General features: G+C 37.2%; 1 protein-coding gene across 1 annotated transcript in view; it reads right to left on the bottom strand.

The window, feature by feature from the left end:
* LOC140251378 (connector enhancer of kinase suppressor of ras 2-like) overlaps nt 1–20,612 on the bottom strand; it is a 177,067-nt gene that overhangs the window by 99,384 nt on the left and 57,071 nt on the right. Inside the window, exon 3 of the mRNA XM_072335085.1 lies at nt 13,892–14,055. Within this exon, the coding sequence (XP_072191186.1) occupies nt 13,892–14,055 (164 nt within the window). The remainder of the gene's footprint in view (nt 1–13,891; nt 14,056–20,612) is intronic.

The raw sequence follows: 20,612 nt of genomic DNA, 5'->3' as shown, positions 1-20,612 counted from the left end.
AACACAAAACGTGAATGGCAAGTCTATGAGGAGTTTACTTCATCTTTTCCATGTTCAAAGAGTGAGCTACTTTTTACATCCACTTCATATGGTATATAGCAGCATTATTACCTTCACATACAAAGTTACATGAAGATGATATGATTTGTTCAATGACAGAAAGATTTAATAGTACATTTTAGTTCAGCAGTTCCTGGTGCCAAATCGAGCATCTTTTATGAAGCTTAACACATAAGGCATTCAAAACAGCACAACTTAAACACTAAGCTGCACTCACATTTGCATGTTTAATACAGAAGGTTAAGAATCCCCACAATTTATCAGTGCAACCCAGCTGCGGTGGCTGCAGCTGCCAGGTCTCGGTTCCAGACGGCAGCAGCAACAGCTCGGGACCATTAACAAACCCACAGAGATGTGCCTTTGCCCCTGTGGGTACTATTTTGTCCCTAATACCAAAACACTCTCAGCACTTCAGACTACTCCTGTCCCAGTCTGCCCCAACAGCAGCATGTCTGGACTTACCGTGTGCTCCACTCCTTCTCAGAACCAGGTTTCCCAACTGCTTTCAACTGATGTATTTGTGAACTGCCATAGCAAGATGCTGCTATGTCCTAGCTCAAGTCCCAGCACTGATGGATAATGAGCTGGATTGCAAATTAAATTCAAAACTCCACTTCGGCCACATAATCCCACTACAAACTGGCTTTTGACCAGACCCATTCTCAGACGGCACAAGCTGACTTAAAGGTACTGTGGACTTGCAACCACTGAAGCAGCTCTTCAGGGATGCTCTGCAGAGAAGCAGAGCTGCTCCCTGCAGGCTGCCCCACTTGCTGTGCATCCCACCTGCCATGTGCCACGTGCTGGGCCCTGAGCTGACGAGGAAAGAAAATCCCCAAGAACAGTAATGGAAGACTGGAACCTCCGTGGGCAAAATACCACATGGGACCCTGCAGCTCACGGCTGTCTGCATTGCTGTGTATGTAGCTCCAGCAAGAGCCACAGCTTTGCAATGGAAACCACAGTGCCCACAACAGCATGTTCATTATTCAATACTGAGAGGAGGTAATCACAGCTTGTTTAATTAAGCACAAAACCAAAACCACATGTTTTTAGCATAAATTGTTTTGATATTTGAATACAGTGAGAAAAATAGGTGCAGTTTGTTAGTTTTTGTTGTTGCTGTTTTTAATTGCCCTTTCTGGATGTGTATTTTTAAAGGTTAAAACCCTCATAAAAACTCATCATAAAATACTCCTTTTTGTAAACAATTCTTTGATTTCATCATGTAGACCCTGCTCAGAATTCTTTTTTTTTTTTTTTAATTATTCTGTTGATGATATGAATGAACAAAGGTTACCAAACTAGCGGGAGCCCAGAGCCTGTCAGGCGTTGTATCTCAGTCAGGCATGTCATAGTTTCCTCTAAGAATTTGCAAACTGAATCTCCTTTATGCACATAGCAAATGGAAGGAGGTAAAATAATTTTTTTCGTGTAAATCACAGAGGACCTTCTCTTGAAATTATCTGAACAAATAAACGAGTTTTACTGTTGAATTAGAATACTAAATTAAAAGTGTGTATAAAACCTCCGTTCCACAGAACATGACCTATTTTTAAGTATTTATTATAGATTTGAGATAAAGTGCTAAAAGATCCAGATTGGTATTTTATGTGAACAGTTGTGACGTAGACTGAGCTGAAGGAAAGAATAAATTACACCCTGTAATTAGCATATTAAATTTGATAGTGCTAGAGATCTGCTGCAGTGGTTTGCAGACAGGATGAAAGGATTTCACATGCAGTCTGCTAAAAGTTACTGCTTTGGCACAACTAGTGCTTTAGCATGCTGGGGTCTGCCACTTAATATCTGATGTATTGTACATATAACTAGATATGTATATATTATGTGTAGGTCGCTCTGAAAACAATGCCCCCTATGTACTTCCGTGGAAACTACAACAGATACAAACAGAAACAAAGAGCACAAAAGCACTATCTGATAGTTACAAAACAGTATTTTTCAACACAGTCATGACCAGCAGTGATGAACAAGGCCTGCATGCGTCGCTCATGCAAATCAGTGCCAGTGGAGATGACCACTGTTGCTGTTACCACTGCAGAAATGCTGCATTCACTGCCTCACTGCATTCGCATACGCTGTCTTGTCTCAATCAATGTTCAGCAAGTGTCAATGAATGTTAATGGGTGCCATTTTTCAACTACCCCCCTTTGCTTCCTATGCACTTCCATGTCACACACCTTTCTGTCAGACTGCCCCTCTGCTGCCATTTGGCACAACTTACCATGGGCTATTTGCATGAAGGTTCTGCCCCTACTGCCATCCTGCCTCAGCTGTTGTGAGCAAACATCATAAAGTAGGAAACAGTACTTTCAAAGCAGCCCTCACAAACACACAAAGGGGGACATAAATATATTTATATATGTATATATATATATATGTATATACACACACATATATATGGTTCTGGGGTGTGAGGTGAATGTGTTGCGCTGGCTACTGTTTGCTGATTGCCTGTGTCTGTTGGCTCAGAGCAGAGCTATTTTTTAACCAAAGAGCTGTCTGCAAGTGACCTTGTAGCATGAGACCCAGGAACCTCCTCTGTCTTGAATCAACACAAAAAGCTCAGTAGAGATCATGAGTTGGGATACAAATTCAGGTCTAGAGTCTAAAACTTAACACGCTTCCTGAATGATAAAAAAGGGCAATGCTCATAATGAAATGCAAGTCTTGACAACACTTAATGAAAAGTTAAAAAAAAATGCTAAGAAACCATGTTCTAGGAAATGTGTGTCAGCTGTAGCTCACACAGTGCCAGATTTGTCACTGCGCAGTAGTATTTTAAATTGGGTAATGATCATGATCACATATTTGGCGAGCAAAGGAGTAAGATGTGTGAATAATAGGCAATTGAACCCAATGTGACCTAATTCTCAGAATGTCTTATCACTAACCACCACTTCTGCACAGTTTAACTTCTCTGTCTGGAGTAAATGTCTAGTGGAATTAGTGCTGTAATAGCTATTCCAGCTACTTTCTAGCAAGGAGACACTGTACTGCACACTTAAATGTATTAGCACACAAAATGATACCTGTTCCAAAATGATATTAGGATCATTTCCCAGATTACAAAGGAAATCTAGCTTACTAAATAGCATGTGCTTTGTTCTGAGCTATGGAAGGGAAAAATATAGGTCACCTCTGGATACATGCTACTTAAACTAAAATATCAAATAATTTGTATTTTTTGAAAGTACAAAAAGTCCTACCACCTGCTGTTTCACTAACTGTAGATAAATTCCCCTGTTGATAAAATACACATTTGTGGTTGGAGACTGCAGTTCAAGAAGAATATTGTCATAATTTGGCTCAGAATTTTCTTGAAAGATTTCATTCTAAATCAGTAAATTAGCAATAATATAATAAAAACAATCCTTATCACCTTTAAGATAATATTTGACTATCATTTTACTATGGCTGTCAAACTGCAGTAGTAAAATTTAGTTTATGTACACAGAACACAATGATATTTCATTATGAAATTCATTCAGTACGAAATGCATCAATTTAACTATCATAGTACTACACAAATATGTAAGATCATAACACAAATTAGAGTATATTATCTGAAACACCTCAGTTCTTTTCTCTGCATAGCTTTCCTCCCCCTGGTGCTCTCTTCCATTATAATTATCTGAAGCAAATTGTGTCACAATTCTTTCTTGCATCCTAAGTGTATAATTTGGAACTTATCACAGTGCTTTTCAGCACTTCATATACCTTCCTACCATCTTGTAATAGATACATTAATTACAAATAAATATTTAAACCTTATTTTAAAATGAAACTATTGTATTATATTTTAAGCCCCAGAGGAAGCTTCGGTGTTTCCATTGTCACTTGTATGTATAATGTAATCAAGAATTATTAAGGTACAAGATGATAGGACTAAAGATATTGCATTATCAGTCGCTTTACATGCTCTGCTTTCACTTGGAACCATCTTCCAATACACCAAAACAGACACTAGTCTATGATGTGTTGTTTCACAAAAATATTGAATTACAAAACTTGTTCTAAGTAAAGGTTTTCCCTCAGAAGGGAAGTCTCATGTCTCATTTCGTTGGGAAGAGATGCACGGTCATCTATACTGAATTATTTCTGTGGAGGCAATGAACCTTTTCTTTCAGAAGGAGAAGAGACTGAACCTTACCCATGCTTAAAATAGCACTTTGGTTTATCTCAGAAAGCTAATGCTTTTACTCCTTTTCTTTGAACTTCAGCAGCATGCCTCTGAGCACTTCTTAACTGCTCTTTGCTGTACTTTAATTCACATTTTCTGCTCAACTCCATCTTCACAAGGGGTTTGGATCTAAACTCCCATTAAGTGAATTTGCATTTAAAAAAAAATATAAAAATTCTCCACTTTAAAAAGCATTTCATATTTTCTCATATTTTTCAGCAAAACAGCCTCATAACCACAGTGATGTAAAACTGTGACTGTACTACACCACCCATATATCATCTCTCTGTCAAGCTGACATCTGTGCATATTTAATAGCTGCAATGTCATATCTCAGAAAATATACCAGCAAAGAAATAAAGCTGTGGCAGCATTTCTGTTCTGATATGCACAAAAGCAAGACCCAGAAGGATGAAGGAAAGTTGGGCTGTTTTGTGGCTTTGCACGTCACAAGATAAATTGTTTCCAATTACTGTACTTCAGTAGTAAGGAAGACCTAACTGCATATGGCTTCAATTAAAACCCATATGTAAGCCAGACCTCTGTGATGGCTTGACCTCTTCCGTATGTGCTATGCAGAATATGCTGACTGTGGATGCAGTGATAAATAAACAAGACCAAAAGATGACCCAGTAGATATTCCCTCCAAAGCATATTAGTCTGTGATCCGCTAATTTTTAAGCTGATTATCAACTCTTGCCTGCACTTGTGGTTACCAAGTGTCCATGTTACAACCAAAATCTTAATTATTTTTTTTTTTAAGGATATCTAAACTACATACAAATTCTTTATTAAATATTCTATTGCAGATCCAGGAAACCCCACTGGTTTTATTTCATGGGCAGAACATCTCGAGCTCCTACCAACTCTTTACAATACTCCCTAACCTATATCATTTCTCTGCACTTCTCAACAAAACCTAATGAAGCCACAGATGTGGAGCACACTGTTTAATAATCACAAACCTTTATAATATTTTATTAAATCTTGTGACCAATTAATCTTTGTTATTTATTCATAATAATCATAATTCTGTGGAAGAAGCAATTGTCCATTAATACAAAGTTTTATTTTAACCTTTTTAAACTACCTCTTGAAATGAATTATGAGTGCAAGATTACAGAGGATAAGCGATGCAGTATGTCGCACAGAATTAGGACTGTGAACAGCAGCGAAATATTCAAAGTTCAAATAATGATTGATAGGATTGCTTTTTGGAAATACAATGTCAGAACTGAGTATTACACTCCCTGCATCTCCTTCCCACTGAGAATTTCTGCAGTACATTGCTACTTGTGCAACACAACATACATTGAATCAGTATGGCTTGCAAATCAGCATCCTAAAGAAGAAAATAAATTATTGCTTTCTGCAAGGGAAAGAAAATTTTGCTATTGAGATACATAAGCAATAAATAAAAATTGATCCTTCCCCATGAGAAAAGCTGCAATCTTAGAAATAAAAAATCCATTTTGTTAAGGTTCCTAATATTGGTTTTAAACAATTATTTAAAAGTCCACATAAATAGTAGTGTTATTATTTTTCATTACAAGACTAAAAATTAAGAGCGTACTTCACATGGGCCATTGCAAAGACAAGAATTTATTAGATGTTTAAAACATGAAATACTTCACTGAGATTTTAAGTTATTTATAAAATACATATATATATTTGTGGAATACTACTTTTTTCAGTTAAGGAGAAAAAACTAATCTCGTCATGCAACGGTTTGTTCTTCCCCATTTATGCTCCAAAAAATTGACTTGTACCCCCTAAACTTAATATACTTTCCTTCTACTATTTAATGTAATTACCTGAGTCTGAATCGATACTCCATTAGCTGGATCCAGTCAGTGCAAATTCCAGCTTTAACGTTTTGACCACCAGCAGAAGTTACTGCAATACAGGCAAACTAGTACTTCAATAACTGAAGTTTAAGCTGGCAATTTCAATAGGATAATAGATTTATTTCTTAAAATGTTCAATGAAGTAGTAGTCAATGTTATACAGTAATTCACAAAACACATCCAGGTTTCTGAAAGAAAGCATGAAGGCCTTCTATGCTGAAAGTCTTGATTTTAGAGAAACTGCATATTTCCCTCAATACAACCTAGTTAAAAATATTATTTCTGTGTTTGCAATGAAGATTAGAAAATAAGTAATGCTGTCATGAATCACTACAGAGATTATAGATTCCCTGAGTTTAACTCTTTGGTACATAATGTTATTTCGGGGGCATTTTCGTGTAATCGCAGCAAGATCTGTACTTGTATACTTCACAAAATGGAGCATGAACTTTTAAAAATCTTGCAATGAGTATAGAACAACAATTTCCAGTGATTTTTACTGTAACAATGGTTTGAAGTCATCAGTGCGCATTATTTAATATCTTTATATCTGTAAGGGTCTATTGGGTATGAATAACATACAAGTCAACAGAACGTGAAACTCAAACAGCCCGTCTTTGCCCCTGCAGATTTTCCTCCTCTCACATGTGAAGAAATCAAACAAGAAAGATAAAGACTATCTGAAGCCACTGACATAAGCCTCAGTGCACATATGGATACCTGAGCTCAGTAAATTAACATGGATATGCATCAATAAACAATAATTATGTTTTACAACAGCCAATAAAGAGCAGAAGCATGATGGACTCCCATTGTCAAAGCTTCACGGCATTCAACTACAGAAAAGTTTTCATTAGACCAAAATTTAATGCACCCACCAAAAATAAACAAACCCTAAACAGCCTACAGCCAAATCTCAAAACAAGGTATCTGTCTAGTACTATAGTTACGTATTTGGTCAGTGTTCCTGTACTGTCCGGAATCAACAGTATTTCCACAGCTACAAAACCCCAGAAGACTCACCCCAGCAAACTTGACCAAGACTCTGTTAGCTAAGTTGCTTTTCATAAAAGACTAGCAGCTTACTTTTGCTATATACATTTATATGAATCAGTATATGTTGTCTATAAAATACAAAAAAATGCCTAACCAATGCCCCCACCTACACAAATGAACAGCTGCTTGGAATTAAATACCACATAATACTGCTATGAAAAGTACATTTACCAAAGATATTATATTCTGTAGTCTATGGCATTCTGTATAAAAACAGGAACTCACAGAAATTAGAGGTTGTGACAGCTGATCAGTTTTGTGCGTGTGGTTTTGTATGACAGGACTGTTGTTCATGTTATAACACAGTAAAGGCCATCGTGAAAGCCAGAGTAATCTGAAAAGGATAGCCTGACTCAAATTCCCACATTTCAACTTGAATTAAAGTTTCATCCCTTCAAGCTGGTCAGGTCTTGGTTCTTATTTACTCAGTCTTGCAAAACATTCAAAGCCCACCTTCCTCAAAGCTCTGTAAAAATGTAAATGCACTCTCAGTCCTCCACAAACATCATGCAGAAATGGAAAAAGTGTAAAGATTTATTTCAAATTAATATTTGCAGTAGCAATAATGAAAATCTGTTACAAGATATGTATATATTTTAAATTTATTTTGTGTGTGTGAGTGTGGAAAGCTTTAATCAACAATCTAATGTTGTTTAAAGTACTGTAGAAATTCAGCAACATGTTTTATCATGAAATGAGAAATGGCAGAGGACAAACTGTTCGTTGCAAGGGAGTTGAGCTAGATAACCTAATGAGGTTCAATAAGGCCAAGTGCAGGGTGCTGAAGTTGGGTCGGGGAAACCCCAGGTTTTATACAAACTGGGGGAAGATCTCCATGCGAGCTGCCCTGTGTAGAAAGACCTGGGGGTCCTGGTGGACAAAAAGCTGGACATGAGCCAGCAGTGTGTGCTTGCAGCCTGAAAGGCCAACTGTGTTCTAGGCTGCATTAAAAAAGGGATGGCCAGCAGGGAGAGGGAGGTGATTGTCCCCCTCTACTCAGCTCTTATGAGGCCCTATCTGGAGTGCTGCGACCAGGCCTGGAGCCCCCTGTACAGGAAGGATTTGGAGCTTTTAGAGCAGCTCCAAAAGAGGCCACTAAGAGGATCAGATGGCTGGAGCACCCCTCCTGTGAAGAAAGGTTGAGGGAACTGGGCTTGTTTCGTTTGGAAAAGAGAAGGCTCTGGGGAAACCACATTGTGGCCTTCTAATACTTGAAGGGAACTTAGCAGGAAGGGGAACGGATGTTTACAAGGGTGGATAATGATAGGACAAGGGGGAATGGTCTTAAACTGAGACAGGGGAGGTTTAGGTTAGATATTAGGAGGAAGTATTTCACACAAAGGGTAGTGAAGCACTGGAACAGGTTACCCAAGGATGCCCCATCCCTGAAAGCATTCAAGGCCAGGCTCTGGATGTGGCTCTGGGCAGCCTGGTCTGGTGATTGGCAACCCTGCACATAGCAGGGGGGTTGAAACTAGATGATCATTGTGGTCCTTTTCAACCCAGGCCATTCTATGATTCTATGACCTTAAAAGATCCTTTCCAATTCTAAGAATTCTACGATTCTGTGATTATATGAATATTACAAGAATCCCTCTTTTTAATTCACTCTGGACCTGAATCATATAATAGAATCATAGAAATGACACTGAAAAAAATCATACTTAAAACTTAATTACCTTTCTTCAGTGTCCTGATCCTAGTCGATTTCTAGAAATACAATATTTGGTAACACACTGGAAGATCAGGAAAAAAATTACCAGTCAACATAGAATCCATAAAATTGTCCAAACTGCTTGACTTGAAAGCCTAAAGAATGAAACAACTAGAATAAGCAAAAGATGATGCATCCTTTCTGTTATGTGGAATAGTCAGCCAACCCATGCAGTAGTATTAATTCAATAGGCTGGCACAGCATAATGGATACCACTGGGCTGCCAAAAGATGGATTTCTTTTCAAACTGAGATTAATAAAGCCTTCTGGATGCATGTGTACATATAGACAAAATTAATGCATGTGTCAGTATTCTCTAAGGACACTAAGGAGATAGAATACCTCTTCATTTCTCCCTGCAGAATATCTCAAAAATAAGATGATTTATTTCCATCTATTTAAGCACCAATATATAAAATGAAGAATTCACTCTGGAATAATTATATTAATCTTTGAAAAGGGAAGGGGAGGTTGAGGAAATAAGCATCTGACACATCCAATGCCTTGTTAAAAATGCAACTTGATTACACATCATGCAAAGTAATGAAAAATTCTTCCCAGAGTACTCCCAATACTGATAAAGCAAAAAAGAATCAGCAGAAAAGATGAAAAAGATCTAAATAGAGATCATAGCTATAGCCACTGAAAAATAGCATTATTTTAAGCAAAACTTGAGCGATTTTAGTACTGAAGAAAGAACTTCATCAGTAGATACAGAGACAGCTGTGAAAGACTATCTATGTTGTTTCGACATGGTGCACCTCACAATGAAGGCCTACAAACTGCTTTCAGCCTGGCCAACCAATTATTGTTATAATTTTGTCAGTGATGAGTCTGGTCATTTGTTAGGGAAAGAAACCCAACAACCACATTTATTTGATAGCTATGCCCCAGACATACATAGCTTAAACAATATTGGAAATATGCTAGCAAATTAAACTTGTTAGAGACATGTTGATGCACAGGTGAGTAATTTGCCTTCTAGCAGGAAAGCTGCCATTCTTGGACTGCTAGTCTTTGCAGTAAATGCAGGGAGTATGTTTCTAATCTTTATTTCTCCTTAAAAGCTATCACAGCACATAATTTCGCAAGCTGAATGCCTATGAATTAACTGTACTTTCAATTACTTTAGATACAATCTATATTTGAACATGCTTTTCGTCCTTTTCCATTCGTTTTTCTTCTAGTCATCATCAAAGTCCTAGCAGGATGTTTGTGTTTTAATTGTGGGGACCTTTACTACATACTGACTCCAACTGTCCTAATTAAATTAATTTTAAATGCATAGATTTGAAAAACAAGCCACATTGACCCCAAAATCACTCCTTTCTCTTCCTCCCAATATATTTTACCATCTCTCAAATAATTATTTTCCCCAGGCCCTGCTACTGTTTCTGTCAATCAATGCCTTTGTGAGATTAGTCCTCCATTACATTTCCTGATCAGCATTTCAACTTTAATAAAATTGCAATACAAAACCTAAATGTCCTGAGTGTTTTCATCCATAGATGTTATTTAGGTCACTTCAAATAAATAACCGCAAAGCAGTTTCTGACCACAATGGTAATAAAGGATTTTGATGTTTAAGATACCTTTTTTTTTTTCACCACAGCTATCATTTCCAATTATCTTCATAATTAAAACAGTACTCAAAAAAAGTCTTTCTAGAATGGTCAAAGAATTAAAACTGAAAGTATGGCTCACCTATGACTTTTCCTTTCACAGCATATAAATTCAGCCTTGAGCAACCCCAAGAAATTGCCAGCTCTTTCTCTCCTATAATGAAAGATACTTTCACCCTTTGCCCCTCAGTTCTACCTTTTTAAAAATCAGAATATTCTAAAATTTTACAAATTTGAATTTAAGATAAAAACTTATGTTTCTGTTACACTTGGGTGTAACAAATACTTTCGTTTTCCCCTTTTTACATTTCACATATCACCTTCTTTCATACTGCATATCATTTTCCAACAGAGAATCTTTTCTATACAGGACTCTCATAATTAATGCCTAAATAGATAATGCTCTGAACTGAGCTTTCAGAAGAAAAAACATTATCTGAGACTGTGTATATCAGTAACAACTCTAATGGTTTTATTCAGAAATAATATTATGGTTCGAATCAATTAACCAAGATATAATATTAGATTATCATTTTATTCAGGTTCATTTGTGAAAAGTGGATACAAAATCACATGAAGAGCAAACATATAGTGGATTCCTCCACAAAACCTTCCCTGCCTTCAATGGTTTGCATTTGAGTCTAATTAATAGGTGGCTCAGGACAGGAAAGAAAAACACAGAAGTGTCTCCCATTTTTAGTTTCTTTTTGCTCTTAGAAGCCTGGGTTATTGACAGGTATTTAGTTACGTATGTGCTGCGTGTTGCTTCACATCACACAGACAGAAGCAGGGGCACTGCTCTTTGATGCATAACCTCCAACAAACAGGCGCTGCCCATCCCTGCCAAAAGCCAGTGGGCTGATGGCCAGAGCCTAAGGGAGTGCATATGGGAAATAGAGCTTTGCAACGTGCACTTTTGGTTTGTTCCAAGAGCCTGAAAGGAGACAGTCAAATTTCCCCTGGTTTCCTGAAGCAATAACATAACTGTTCTGCAGCTGAAGTCATAGCCAATGTGCAGCTGAACTTCTGATGCATCGCTGAGCCTAAGCTTACCTGAGAGATTTCTACAGCACATTGGAAACGCTTCTGCTTAAAGCCTTATATAACCCATCTTGCTAAGATGGAGTGGAATATCCCATCCCACTAATGCTGCCTGTAAGAAATAGGTCACGTAACTTGGATACTGCCAATTGCCAAATAGAAATCAATTTCAAATGCCATGTACAGAAAAAAAAAAAATCAATGCTCATTGACATGGCCCAGCAAGCGGATGATACGCAGAGCACAAAGCAGGACTGACGGGTATTGATGTGAACAGGAGCGCAGCTCTCTATAGTTGGGCGTGCGCAGCAAGGAGCACGGTGGATGCTCTGCCGGTGTGTGGCTGGAAGCACAGGGTGTGCTGAGTGCTGCGGGCAGAGTGAGCAAGCCCTGCTACTGCAGCACCATCCTGCACATGGTGTGCTGGGCCGGGCTGCCTCAAGGGATGTTTCCTCTGCATTTTTTTTCAGTATTAGACTATTTCAGTGTTAATAAAGGCAGCATCAGATCTCCTACCATTCAACCACTGCCATTATTTAAAATAATTTTTCAATTATGGTTTTCAGTTAAAAAGACATCAATTATTATAGGTTGAGAATAGATATATTACTTAATCTTGTCAAAGTTTTCCTTGCTCAGTAGGAAGCTGCAAGTGCTGAAGAACGTGCTGTACATAGCAGCAAGGCAGAAATGTCAGAAGCAAGAGAATACCCCCAAGAGCGGAGCCTCAGGCAGCAAAGATTCACTCAGCAGAAAGCACATGGAATGGGTTGGAAGATAAAAATTTGAAGATGAATTAAAATGTATTTTTAAGTAGGAGTTTTAGAAAGAGTAAGGATGGAAGGAAGGATAAGGGCTTAAAGGCAGGAGGCTAAATAAAAGATACCAAGAGCTGGAAAATCCCCAACCCTGCTTTAAAAGGAAAAATAACAGTGTCATGGGAAAGTAAGAGGAGAGCTGCACTGTTGACCTGCAGTGGGGTCAGCATTTAGGAGGTAAGTTTCTTTTATTAAAAAAAAAAGAAAAGAAAAGAAAAGAAAAGAAAAGAAAAGAAAAGAAAAGAAAAGAAAAGAAAAGAAAAGAAAAGAAAAGAAAAGAAAAGAAAAGAAAAGAAAAGAAAAGAAAAGAAAAAAAGAAAAGAGAGATTGAGAGAGAAAAGAAAAAGAAAATAAAGCAGTGAGGGTTCTCCTAAAGGGCACACTTGACTGAAGTTTTCTTTTCCAGAGGAAATTTCCTGGGTCTTCTATGTCTTACTGCTATCAGGCAACATCACTTTAATGTACTTTAGATAAAATAACATAATACTAGGGGATACTTAGGTCCCTTTAATTTTAAATGATTCAGAAACCATAAGATTTAGCAGGCTATGCACTGCACACCAGTTTACAGGTATGCCTGCATCGAGGTCAGAAGCATTTTTCTGCTTTTAACATAGTTTTATTTATTATTTCCGCATATTTTCACATAGAAGTTGCTTAATTTGTAGAAGTAGATGTCAAGTTACCTGAAGTGTATTTTATAATTAAGAGTACTCACTCTAAGCATGTGCACAATAAAAGGTACTTCATACTGCTTTTGTCTTCTACAACATCAAGTGCATTTTGATGCAATTGTTTTCTTTTTTATTGCTTAGTGCAAGTTGCTCTGTTGGAGACAATTTATGTTATCAGAATTCCACAAGATAAGTGACTTGCGTAAAAGCAGAACTCATGATAAAGAGGTAAAATTCTGGAACTGTCCCTTATAATTTACATACAGAAATAATAACCTGTTATATGAAAAAAAACAGGTTTCTTCAAGATTTGGATGCTTGCAGGTCGCTAAGGAAGCTTTAAATCAACATACATGCCTGTTCCTTGCATACAGTCAGTTTTATCATCCCAATCTTGTCTTAAATCTCATTTTAAACAATCTTCCACTCTAATAAACATTACCTTCTCGTTCCTGAGTACAATCTTTCTGAATGCTGGCATGGTTAAAACATTCAAGTGTACTTGGTTTAGTGTAGTGTGGCAAATGTCTGTGGAATGCAGGGGCATATGGCATATAATTACAGAACCATATGGATGCCAGTAGTAATAGTCAACAGCATTTGAATGCAGGACCTAATAAGTTGGAGGAAGAGAAATAATTGACCATCATACACAACCATAAAATCACAGAATGATACGGATACATATAGTTTCTTTACAGCTGAAAGAAGCCTGTCCTTTAATCTGGCAAAGCCAGAGTTTCTGTGCAAACATATAGCAAGAGAATGTAGTCTGCATTATTTTAATTTTGGCTTGGAAATTTCTAAATTTCTAAACCCACATCATTAAGATGAGTGATGCAGAAAATTACTTACCAATGCACATAGCAGATCAACTGCTTCCAGTATCAGTTCTTGGTGGCCAATGCGTGTTACTCCCAGTTCCTCAAGCTCTTGATGAGTGATGTGTAGCAGCTGTTCACCATTGATCTTTTCTCTTTCAAAATTTTTTATGTATTGTTGGAGGCAATCATCAAGGCCTTTTAAAATAAAAAAAGCCAACAATGCACATTCAGACAAACAATAATTCTACAGTGTACAAGTAGAGAAATTTCTGTAGAATACAAATCCTTGCTTAGATCTCTTAAGGAAAATAAAAATAAATATAGCTTAACTTACATAGTAACACACTTCATAGTACTAAAAACCAAAATTTGTACTACTGACACTATTTTCAAAACCCATAACCATTTTAAATCTAATTTAAAGTCTTCATGTTACTTATTAGGGAGATAAGGAGAAGGACCGAAGAAGCACAGAATGACATCATGGAAAACTTTTTTCTTATGATGTTGTGGAGACCTAAGTATATGTTTAGCTTATGATTGGAACTAAATTCTTCTTGGGATGCCTCCTGTACAACTCTTCCTATGGTGCAGTTATCTCTGTAATAAGAAAGAGTTCTTCAAGCTTAATAAACCATTATTAAAAGATCCAGTTCTATATTTTTTTCAAGTCTAACTATTCTACTTTCTGAACCACAGTAACATATATCTGTTATTGTTACAGCCAGAATCAGATTCAGGTATGCATTTTCTGCCCAGGCACACAGAATTACTCCACTTCATGCTGAAACTCGATATAGTTAAGAACAGACTTGGTTGTTGTCAGTCTGCTCTCTGAGACCAGAAAAGGGACCAATTAACAACCTGAGTTCACAAATCTTCCATTCCTCCAAATCCATTTCAGAAATACACAAGTTAGAACAACAAGACTTTCTACTATTGAAAATTAAACTAGGTTATGTAGAATTCCCTCAATTTAGAAGTGTACATGAAAATAAATAATAGGCATTACTTTCAGAGCAGTCCTTGTGCTATATTTGCTAGAAACTTGCTATTCTCAGAAAAATTTTGGAGACCTACAGAGCAGATGTAATTAGAAACAGAATTTTTGGAGGTACGAAGAGTTTTGTAGGCAGGGTTTAATCTCTAGCATTTGTCTTCTGGTGAATCAGGTAAACTCAAAATCCCTAAGACGTATGGATATCCAAGAACCAGTGCAGTGTTTTTGCATGAAAAGCGCATTCATTCAGTATATCTTTTGTCAACTGTTTCACTAAAAAATGCAAGTGCTCAAACAGTAACAGAATGCAAATACAAATAATCTGTGTGAAGAAATTAAAAAATATTGACAGAATGGGAAGCAAGAGACAGATTAAGCTGTTCTCCACAAGAAGGAAAATTGTGTACAATGACACTTATGAAGTGCAGAGGGAAGACTGTTAAGACATCTCCCTTTCTATTGCTTAAAATTGGAAAGATTGGAATAATGTTGAAAATAATGGGGTTCAAGTTAATTGTATCTATTATTACAAGTAAAGCTGCCTGAAATTTTCTTAGCACTGCTGAGATTAGAACCAAAATGTAAACAAGTAATTAAGTCTATATCTCAAGTTCCCATCTACAACAAGCTCAGTTTTAGCTATGGGACCACTGTCTTGGAGACAGGGTATCTCAGGTAACAACCATAAAAAACTCCTTGGAAAATCATGATGAAACTGGCTACACATATTTAAGGACTGTTAGGTTCCACATGGGATCTTTATTCAGTGGTCATGAGAAAGAATATTCAGCTCTCTTTCAAAGGAGAAAGGAGTGTTTTTTTCACAGCATTATAACCAGCAGTCTGTTTATAACAAACGCCCAAGCCTTTCCTCTGTTCTGGAAGTGTGTGCAAACAGGAGACCACTTCTCTGCATCTGTTCCTGGGTTTAAATGATTTAATGAATGGTTTTATGTGAGTAGGTTTCAGTCTGGATTGGTCGAAAACTGGTCACTGCAAGTTGTGCATGCATTTTTTAACACTGGAAATTCAGAGCCGCTGCACATTTCAGTTGGCTTGCTTCTAAATAATTCTCAGAAATATTCAGAGTAAATCCCCACGGTTTAGGCAAGTGTTCACCAGAAGCAAATACATTTCTATGAACAAACTTGTCAGAAAAAGTCACTGAAAAGACTATCAAAAATAAAACTATTTTGAACAAAAGTGAAACAAATTAATTTAGGACATCAATATCATGGCTACACATGAGCATTTGTTGTAGTCAGAAAGATCTAAAAAGTACCAGATGAATGTGGCATTCTATGAAAAGTGTATAGCCAGATGTATTAAATGTGCCTTTGTACCAGAGACAATGTATGACAGAAGAGCAAAATATGAAATTTGTGTTATGCATTCTGCTCTGCAATACCTCCCTGGGGCATCTTTAGAAGGCGTTAACTTACTGGTGCAAACAGTATGCCAGTTGACAACAGAGTACAGAAAGACATCATTAAAAATCCAGGCTGTCTCATAGCATGACAGCATCTAATAGACACACACACACAAAGAAGTATCTGTCAGTCACTCTCTATCTACCTAGGAACCAAGTACTGTATCCTATTGCTCCTTTTCTTCTGATGTAAAAAATTTTCTTCAGTAAATGTAAGGTCTTACAAAGCAAGAATTCAGCTGACAGTAGTTCCAGGCCTTATTCTCATGCTTGTAATTATCTTGAGCAGGAAAATATCAAAGATGCAATTAGAAAGAGTATAAAATGAGATCACTTTGACTCACCAAAGCCAAACAGAGTATTTACTTCCTCAAGCCACTTAGGCCTCATTAGTGCTCTTTCTGCAATTTTGTCAATATAATTTCTGTTTACAAATAAGACTTACATTAGTTAATGTTCATAGCCATGAAGCTGTTAGAGGGCATTAACCCTGTTCTGCATGTAGGTAAATAACATTAAATCAGTATTCCCAAGCCACACAGTATCAGCGTCAGTGTTTGCAGGAAACACGGAAGCTTTCATACTCTTACATTATGGGGGGTAGAGTTTGTAAATAACCAATATAGCCTTCATAATACAATACAATAATTCAAGGAAAATAGTTTATGCATGCATGTCTTAATGTAAAGCTGAGATCCAATATCTATGAAATGTGCTACATTGTCTCTTTCCAATTTTAAGTAAAAGACAACTTATTCCATTCACATGGACTAGGAAACTTTATCTTCGGATCCAAAGAATAGATGAAAACCAAGATCTTTGCTATGTTCACTGCAAAGCATGATCCTGAAAATAAGGCAAGTAAGAGTGACTAAATCAAGGGAACATAAAGAGAGATTAGAAGGAAAAGGTCAGAGAAAGGGTTGGAGAAAGAAAAGTCAGTTGGTTTTATGGTGGTTTTTTTTGTTTTTGTTTTTTTTTTCCTGATCTGCACAATTATTAAGAAAGGAATTGTTAAAACAAAGCAAAGCAGTGTGTAATAAAAAGATTCTGCAGTGACCTAGCTGAAATCAGATTTAGGTATTAACTCCAAGCCAATGTTACAAACAAAATACTACATGTTATGGGGAACAAGGCCCACTGAGATTAAAATGAATCTTCGCATTGATGTCAGCAAATATTGGGTTTGTTTTACATTAAATCCATAAACATAGTTTATGTGTTATGTAAGGATCTGTCCCATTCTCTCTGGCACTAGGGATATTGACAGAAAAATGTGAAAAAGGAAAGCACAACTTGTTGCCTTCTATATAGGAAATCAAATTATGGAGACAGGGCAGCTCTCACAGGGGAGAAATGAGGTAAAAGTAACTCAGTCAAGTGTGATCCATCACAAAAGAAACATTAATTGCTAAGTTAAAGGTGTGTGATTTCTATTTTTTTCATGAATGTCTCCATAAATTACATTTATTCTCCTCTCCTTTTCCATTTTTTGTTAATGTTAATGAATTTTTGCAACGTACTGTAAGTTATACTGTTTTTCCAATCTGTCCTAACTATTCCTAACCAAACGATGGCTTTGTTCATGCTACATTACTATTCCCAGAGAAAAATACAAGGCAGCTGGCTGGCACAACAAACCCCTGCCTCTAAAATGGAGGGTTTATGGGAAAGACAGATAGGAAAGTTCCTTTCCAGTTCAGTCTGTCAGTACACAACTGCTCTCTTGAGCTGAGTCTTCTGACAGCAGAAGGTACACAATACGATATGTTCTCGTATAAAAACACAAGGTTATTCATTCTGCTTTTAGATCCTAGGATGAAAGAGAATGAAAACAGCTCAGTGACTTTGGTTTAGTACTGATGCAAGGAGGTTAGGAAGACCAATTACAGTCAATTTTGCCCAGGAATTAGGAACAGTTTGAATAAGGATCTGAGAGAATATTTAAAAGCACATGGCAGAAATGTGAAATCACATTTGCAGAGATGTTTCTATACAACAGTAGCTGTGAAGTACAGACGTTAATGATTGCGGAATGAGTATAGAAAGGACAAAACCTGGAAGTCAATGGTGCAATTTTAGTATTTTCAGAAGGATTACAGCCTGGTTTGGCTTCACTGTGGAAAGAGCAAATTAATATTCCTCTGAATGTATCTCAGCAGGCTAATAAAAGCTAAATAGGAATCACATCTGTCATGACAGAATAGTGACTTGTTGAAAAAAACTATAAAACCATCAGCAAATCCAAGCAAAGCGAGCAGATTCCATGTTAAAATACTAACTGCTGTACTAGATATTAGGAGAAATCCATTAAAGCTTCTGTGTCCTCCAGTCCAGGTAAATGCTGGTTTGGGAAGGCGGGCACCTTCTGTAGCATGGCCAGCCTGCAGCAGCACATCTCAAAGCAGCAACAGAGCTGGGAGCCACCAGGGCCACATCATAATTCAAAAGAAAACTGACTGTAGTGGAGCTGTCCCCGGGTGACAAGGGGAAGAGAAGGACAAACACTGCAAAGAAAGGAGCATAAAAGGTAGAAGACCAGAAACAGCATCTGCTTTGAGAAAAAGCATAGAGAGAGGGACTGCTGAAGCAAGTCTAAAGCCATAGGGAGAAAAAAATCCACATCCTTTCATTTCAGCTGCTTATGCAAGTGTCCTCATGTGTTTCAAACAACCAGGACTGCACTAAAGACAGCTCACCTGGTTCCATTAAAGACTTCTCCTCCAAAACAAAATTACTTGTAAGTCCAGAACATTAGCTATTCACTGCTAGCAAGAAAAAAACCACTCATTTCTGTGCTGAAAGCTACCTAATTAACCTAATTAACAGGGCAAGGCATCACAGACTTCTGCTCCCATCACGAGCTTAAGTTTACATACGCAGATCTGCCAGTGCATCTCTAACAGCTGGGACTGAGCAATAGTAGTTACAGGAAGAAAAAAGGATTCTGGAATCAATTGTTTTTTCCTACATAAAGCAATTTTTAGCATCTAACTAGAAAGTTCTGGATGGCAAATGGAGAACATAGGTAGGGAACACGTGCATTTTGCTAAATGAAATTATATTGAATACACGCATCAATTCATGGGTAATTTTGATTTAAAACACCTTTGATTTATTACATTGGCTTTGTCAGAGTGAATCTTTTCCAATCCCTTTATAACTTCTAACAATGAAGATCATCAGGTGGGTATTTTTTATCAGTGACATTAAAAGCTTTGTAAGAATTATTCAGTCCAAATAAAGGAAGGGCATAATCCTCAGGAACACATTCACACTAAGCTCCTGCTCAAGCACCAGCTGCTCGTTCTTAAGCCCTGTGTGGAAGAAACCATTGTTTAAAGTGCCTGTGAAAAGGATCCTTGTGCCCCCAGTTCAGAGGGAGATGGAACACATTTGAAAACACCTTAAAACACCAACCTTGGAATATTTTAGACTTGCACTTTAAAGTCTATCTAAAAACGTGAGGATCTCATACATTTCACATCTTTAAAAGCATACTTGTAACAAGCCTGACCTATAACAGTACTTACATCATAAAATTGTAGACAAAACCTACATTAAAAATTGCAGTACACTGCATGAATGCTCAAACAGGCATAAAAGCAAATTAAGAATCTTCTTTGAAAAATATTCAGTATTCAGTTCTGGTATTATATGACCTTTAAGTGCTTGACTGTGCAAGTATAATATGTTTAAATGTTGCTTCCTGGGTAACTTTCCCCTGTGTCATTATAATAACTTTCACACAGAGATACAGATGGATGTTTCAGATGCAAATAGAGGCAGAACTCCACTACTTGAATTCCACATCTGAGAATCAGAGTGGGATGAGATGTCTGAGTGGCTGCTCCCCATATACTGACTGACCAAATGCCAACATCGCTGTAGGCTTCAGGCAGCCAAAACTTGGCTGGGCCCAAACCCTCTTCCTGTCTCAGCCTCCTGCACCTCACTGGGCTCACTCCTCAGCCACATCCTCGGTGACCTCATTGCAGGCTCCACAATCCCAAATTCTCCCATTCTCCTAATAATAAGCAGAAAATTGTAACTTAGAAAAAGAAAAAAAAAAAAAAAAAAAAAAAAAAAAAAAAAAAAAAAAGCATGGACAAAGCAACAGGCTCGGCTCTCCCATGATCTCACAATGTCTATAATTACAAGCTCTTTTTGGCAGCAGTTCTCCAAGAGAACTGTAATATCAAGACAAAAGCAGTGCTGAAATGTTAATATTTTAAGAGTTCAGAGCACCTGGAAAGAGAGTTTTATGAGCAGACGTGTCAGGCAATATTAATAACAAATGAGCAAACTGCTCCACTTTCAAAA

Source organism: Excalfactoria chinensis, chromosome 4 (genome assembly GCF_039878825.1).
Source record: "Excalfactoria chinensis isolate bCotChi1 chromosome 4, bCotChi1.hap2, whole genome shotgun sequence".
NCBI classification, from domain to species: Eukaryota; Metazoa; Chordata; class Aves; order Galliformes; family Phasianidae; genus Excalfactoria; species Excalfactoria chinensis.
The sequence above is the reverse complement of the archived record's forward strand: the minus strand, read 5'-3'. Positions and strand labels throughout refer to the sequence as shown.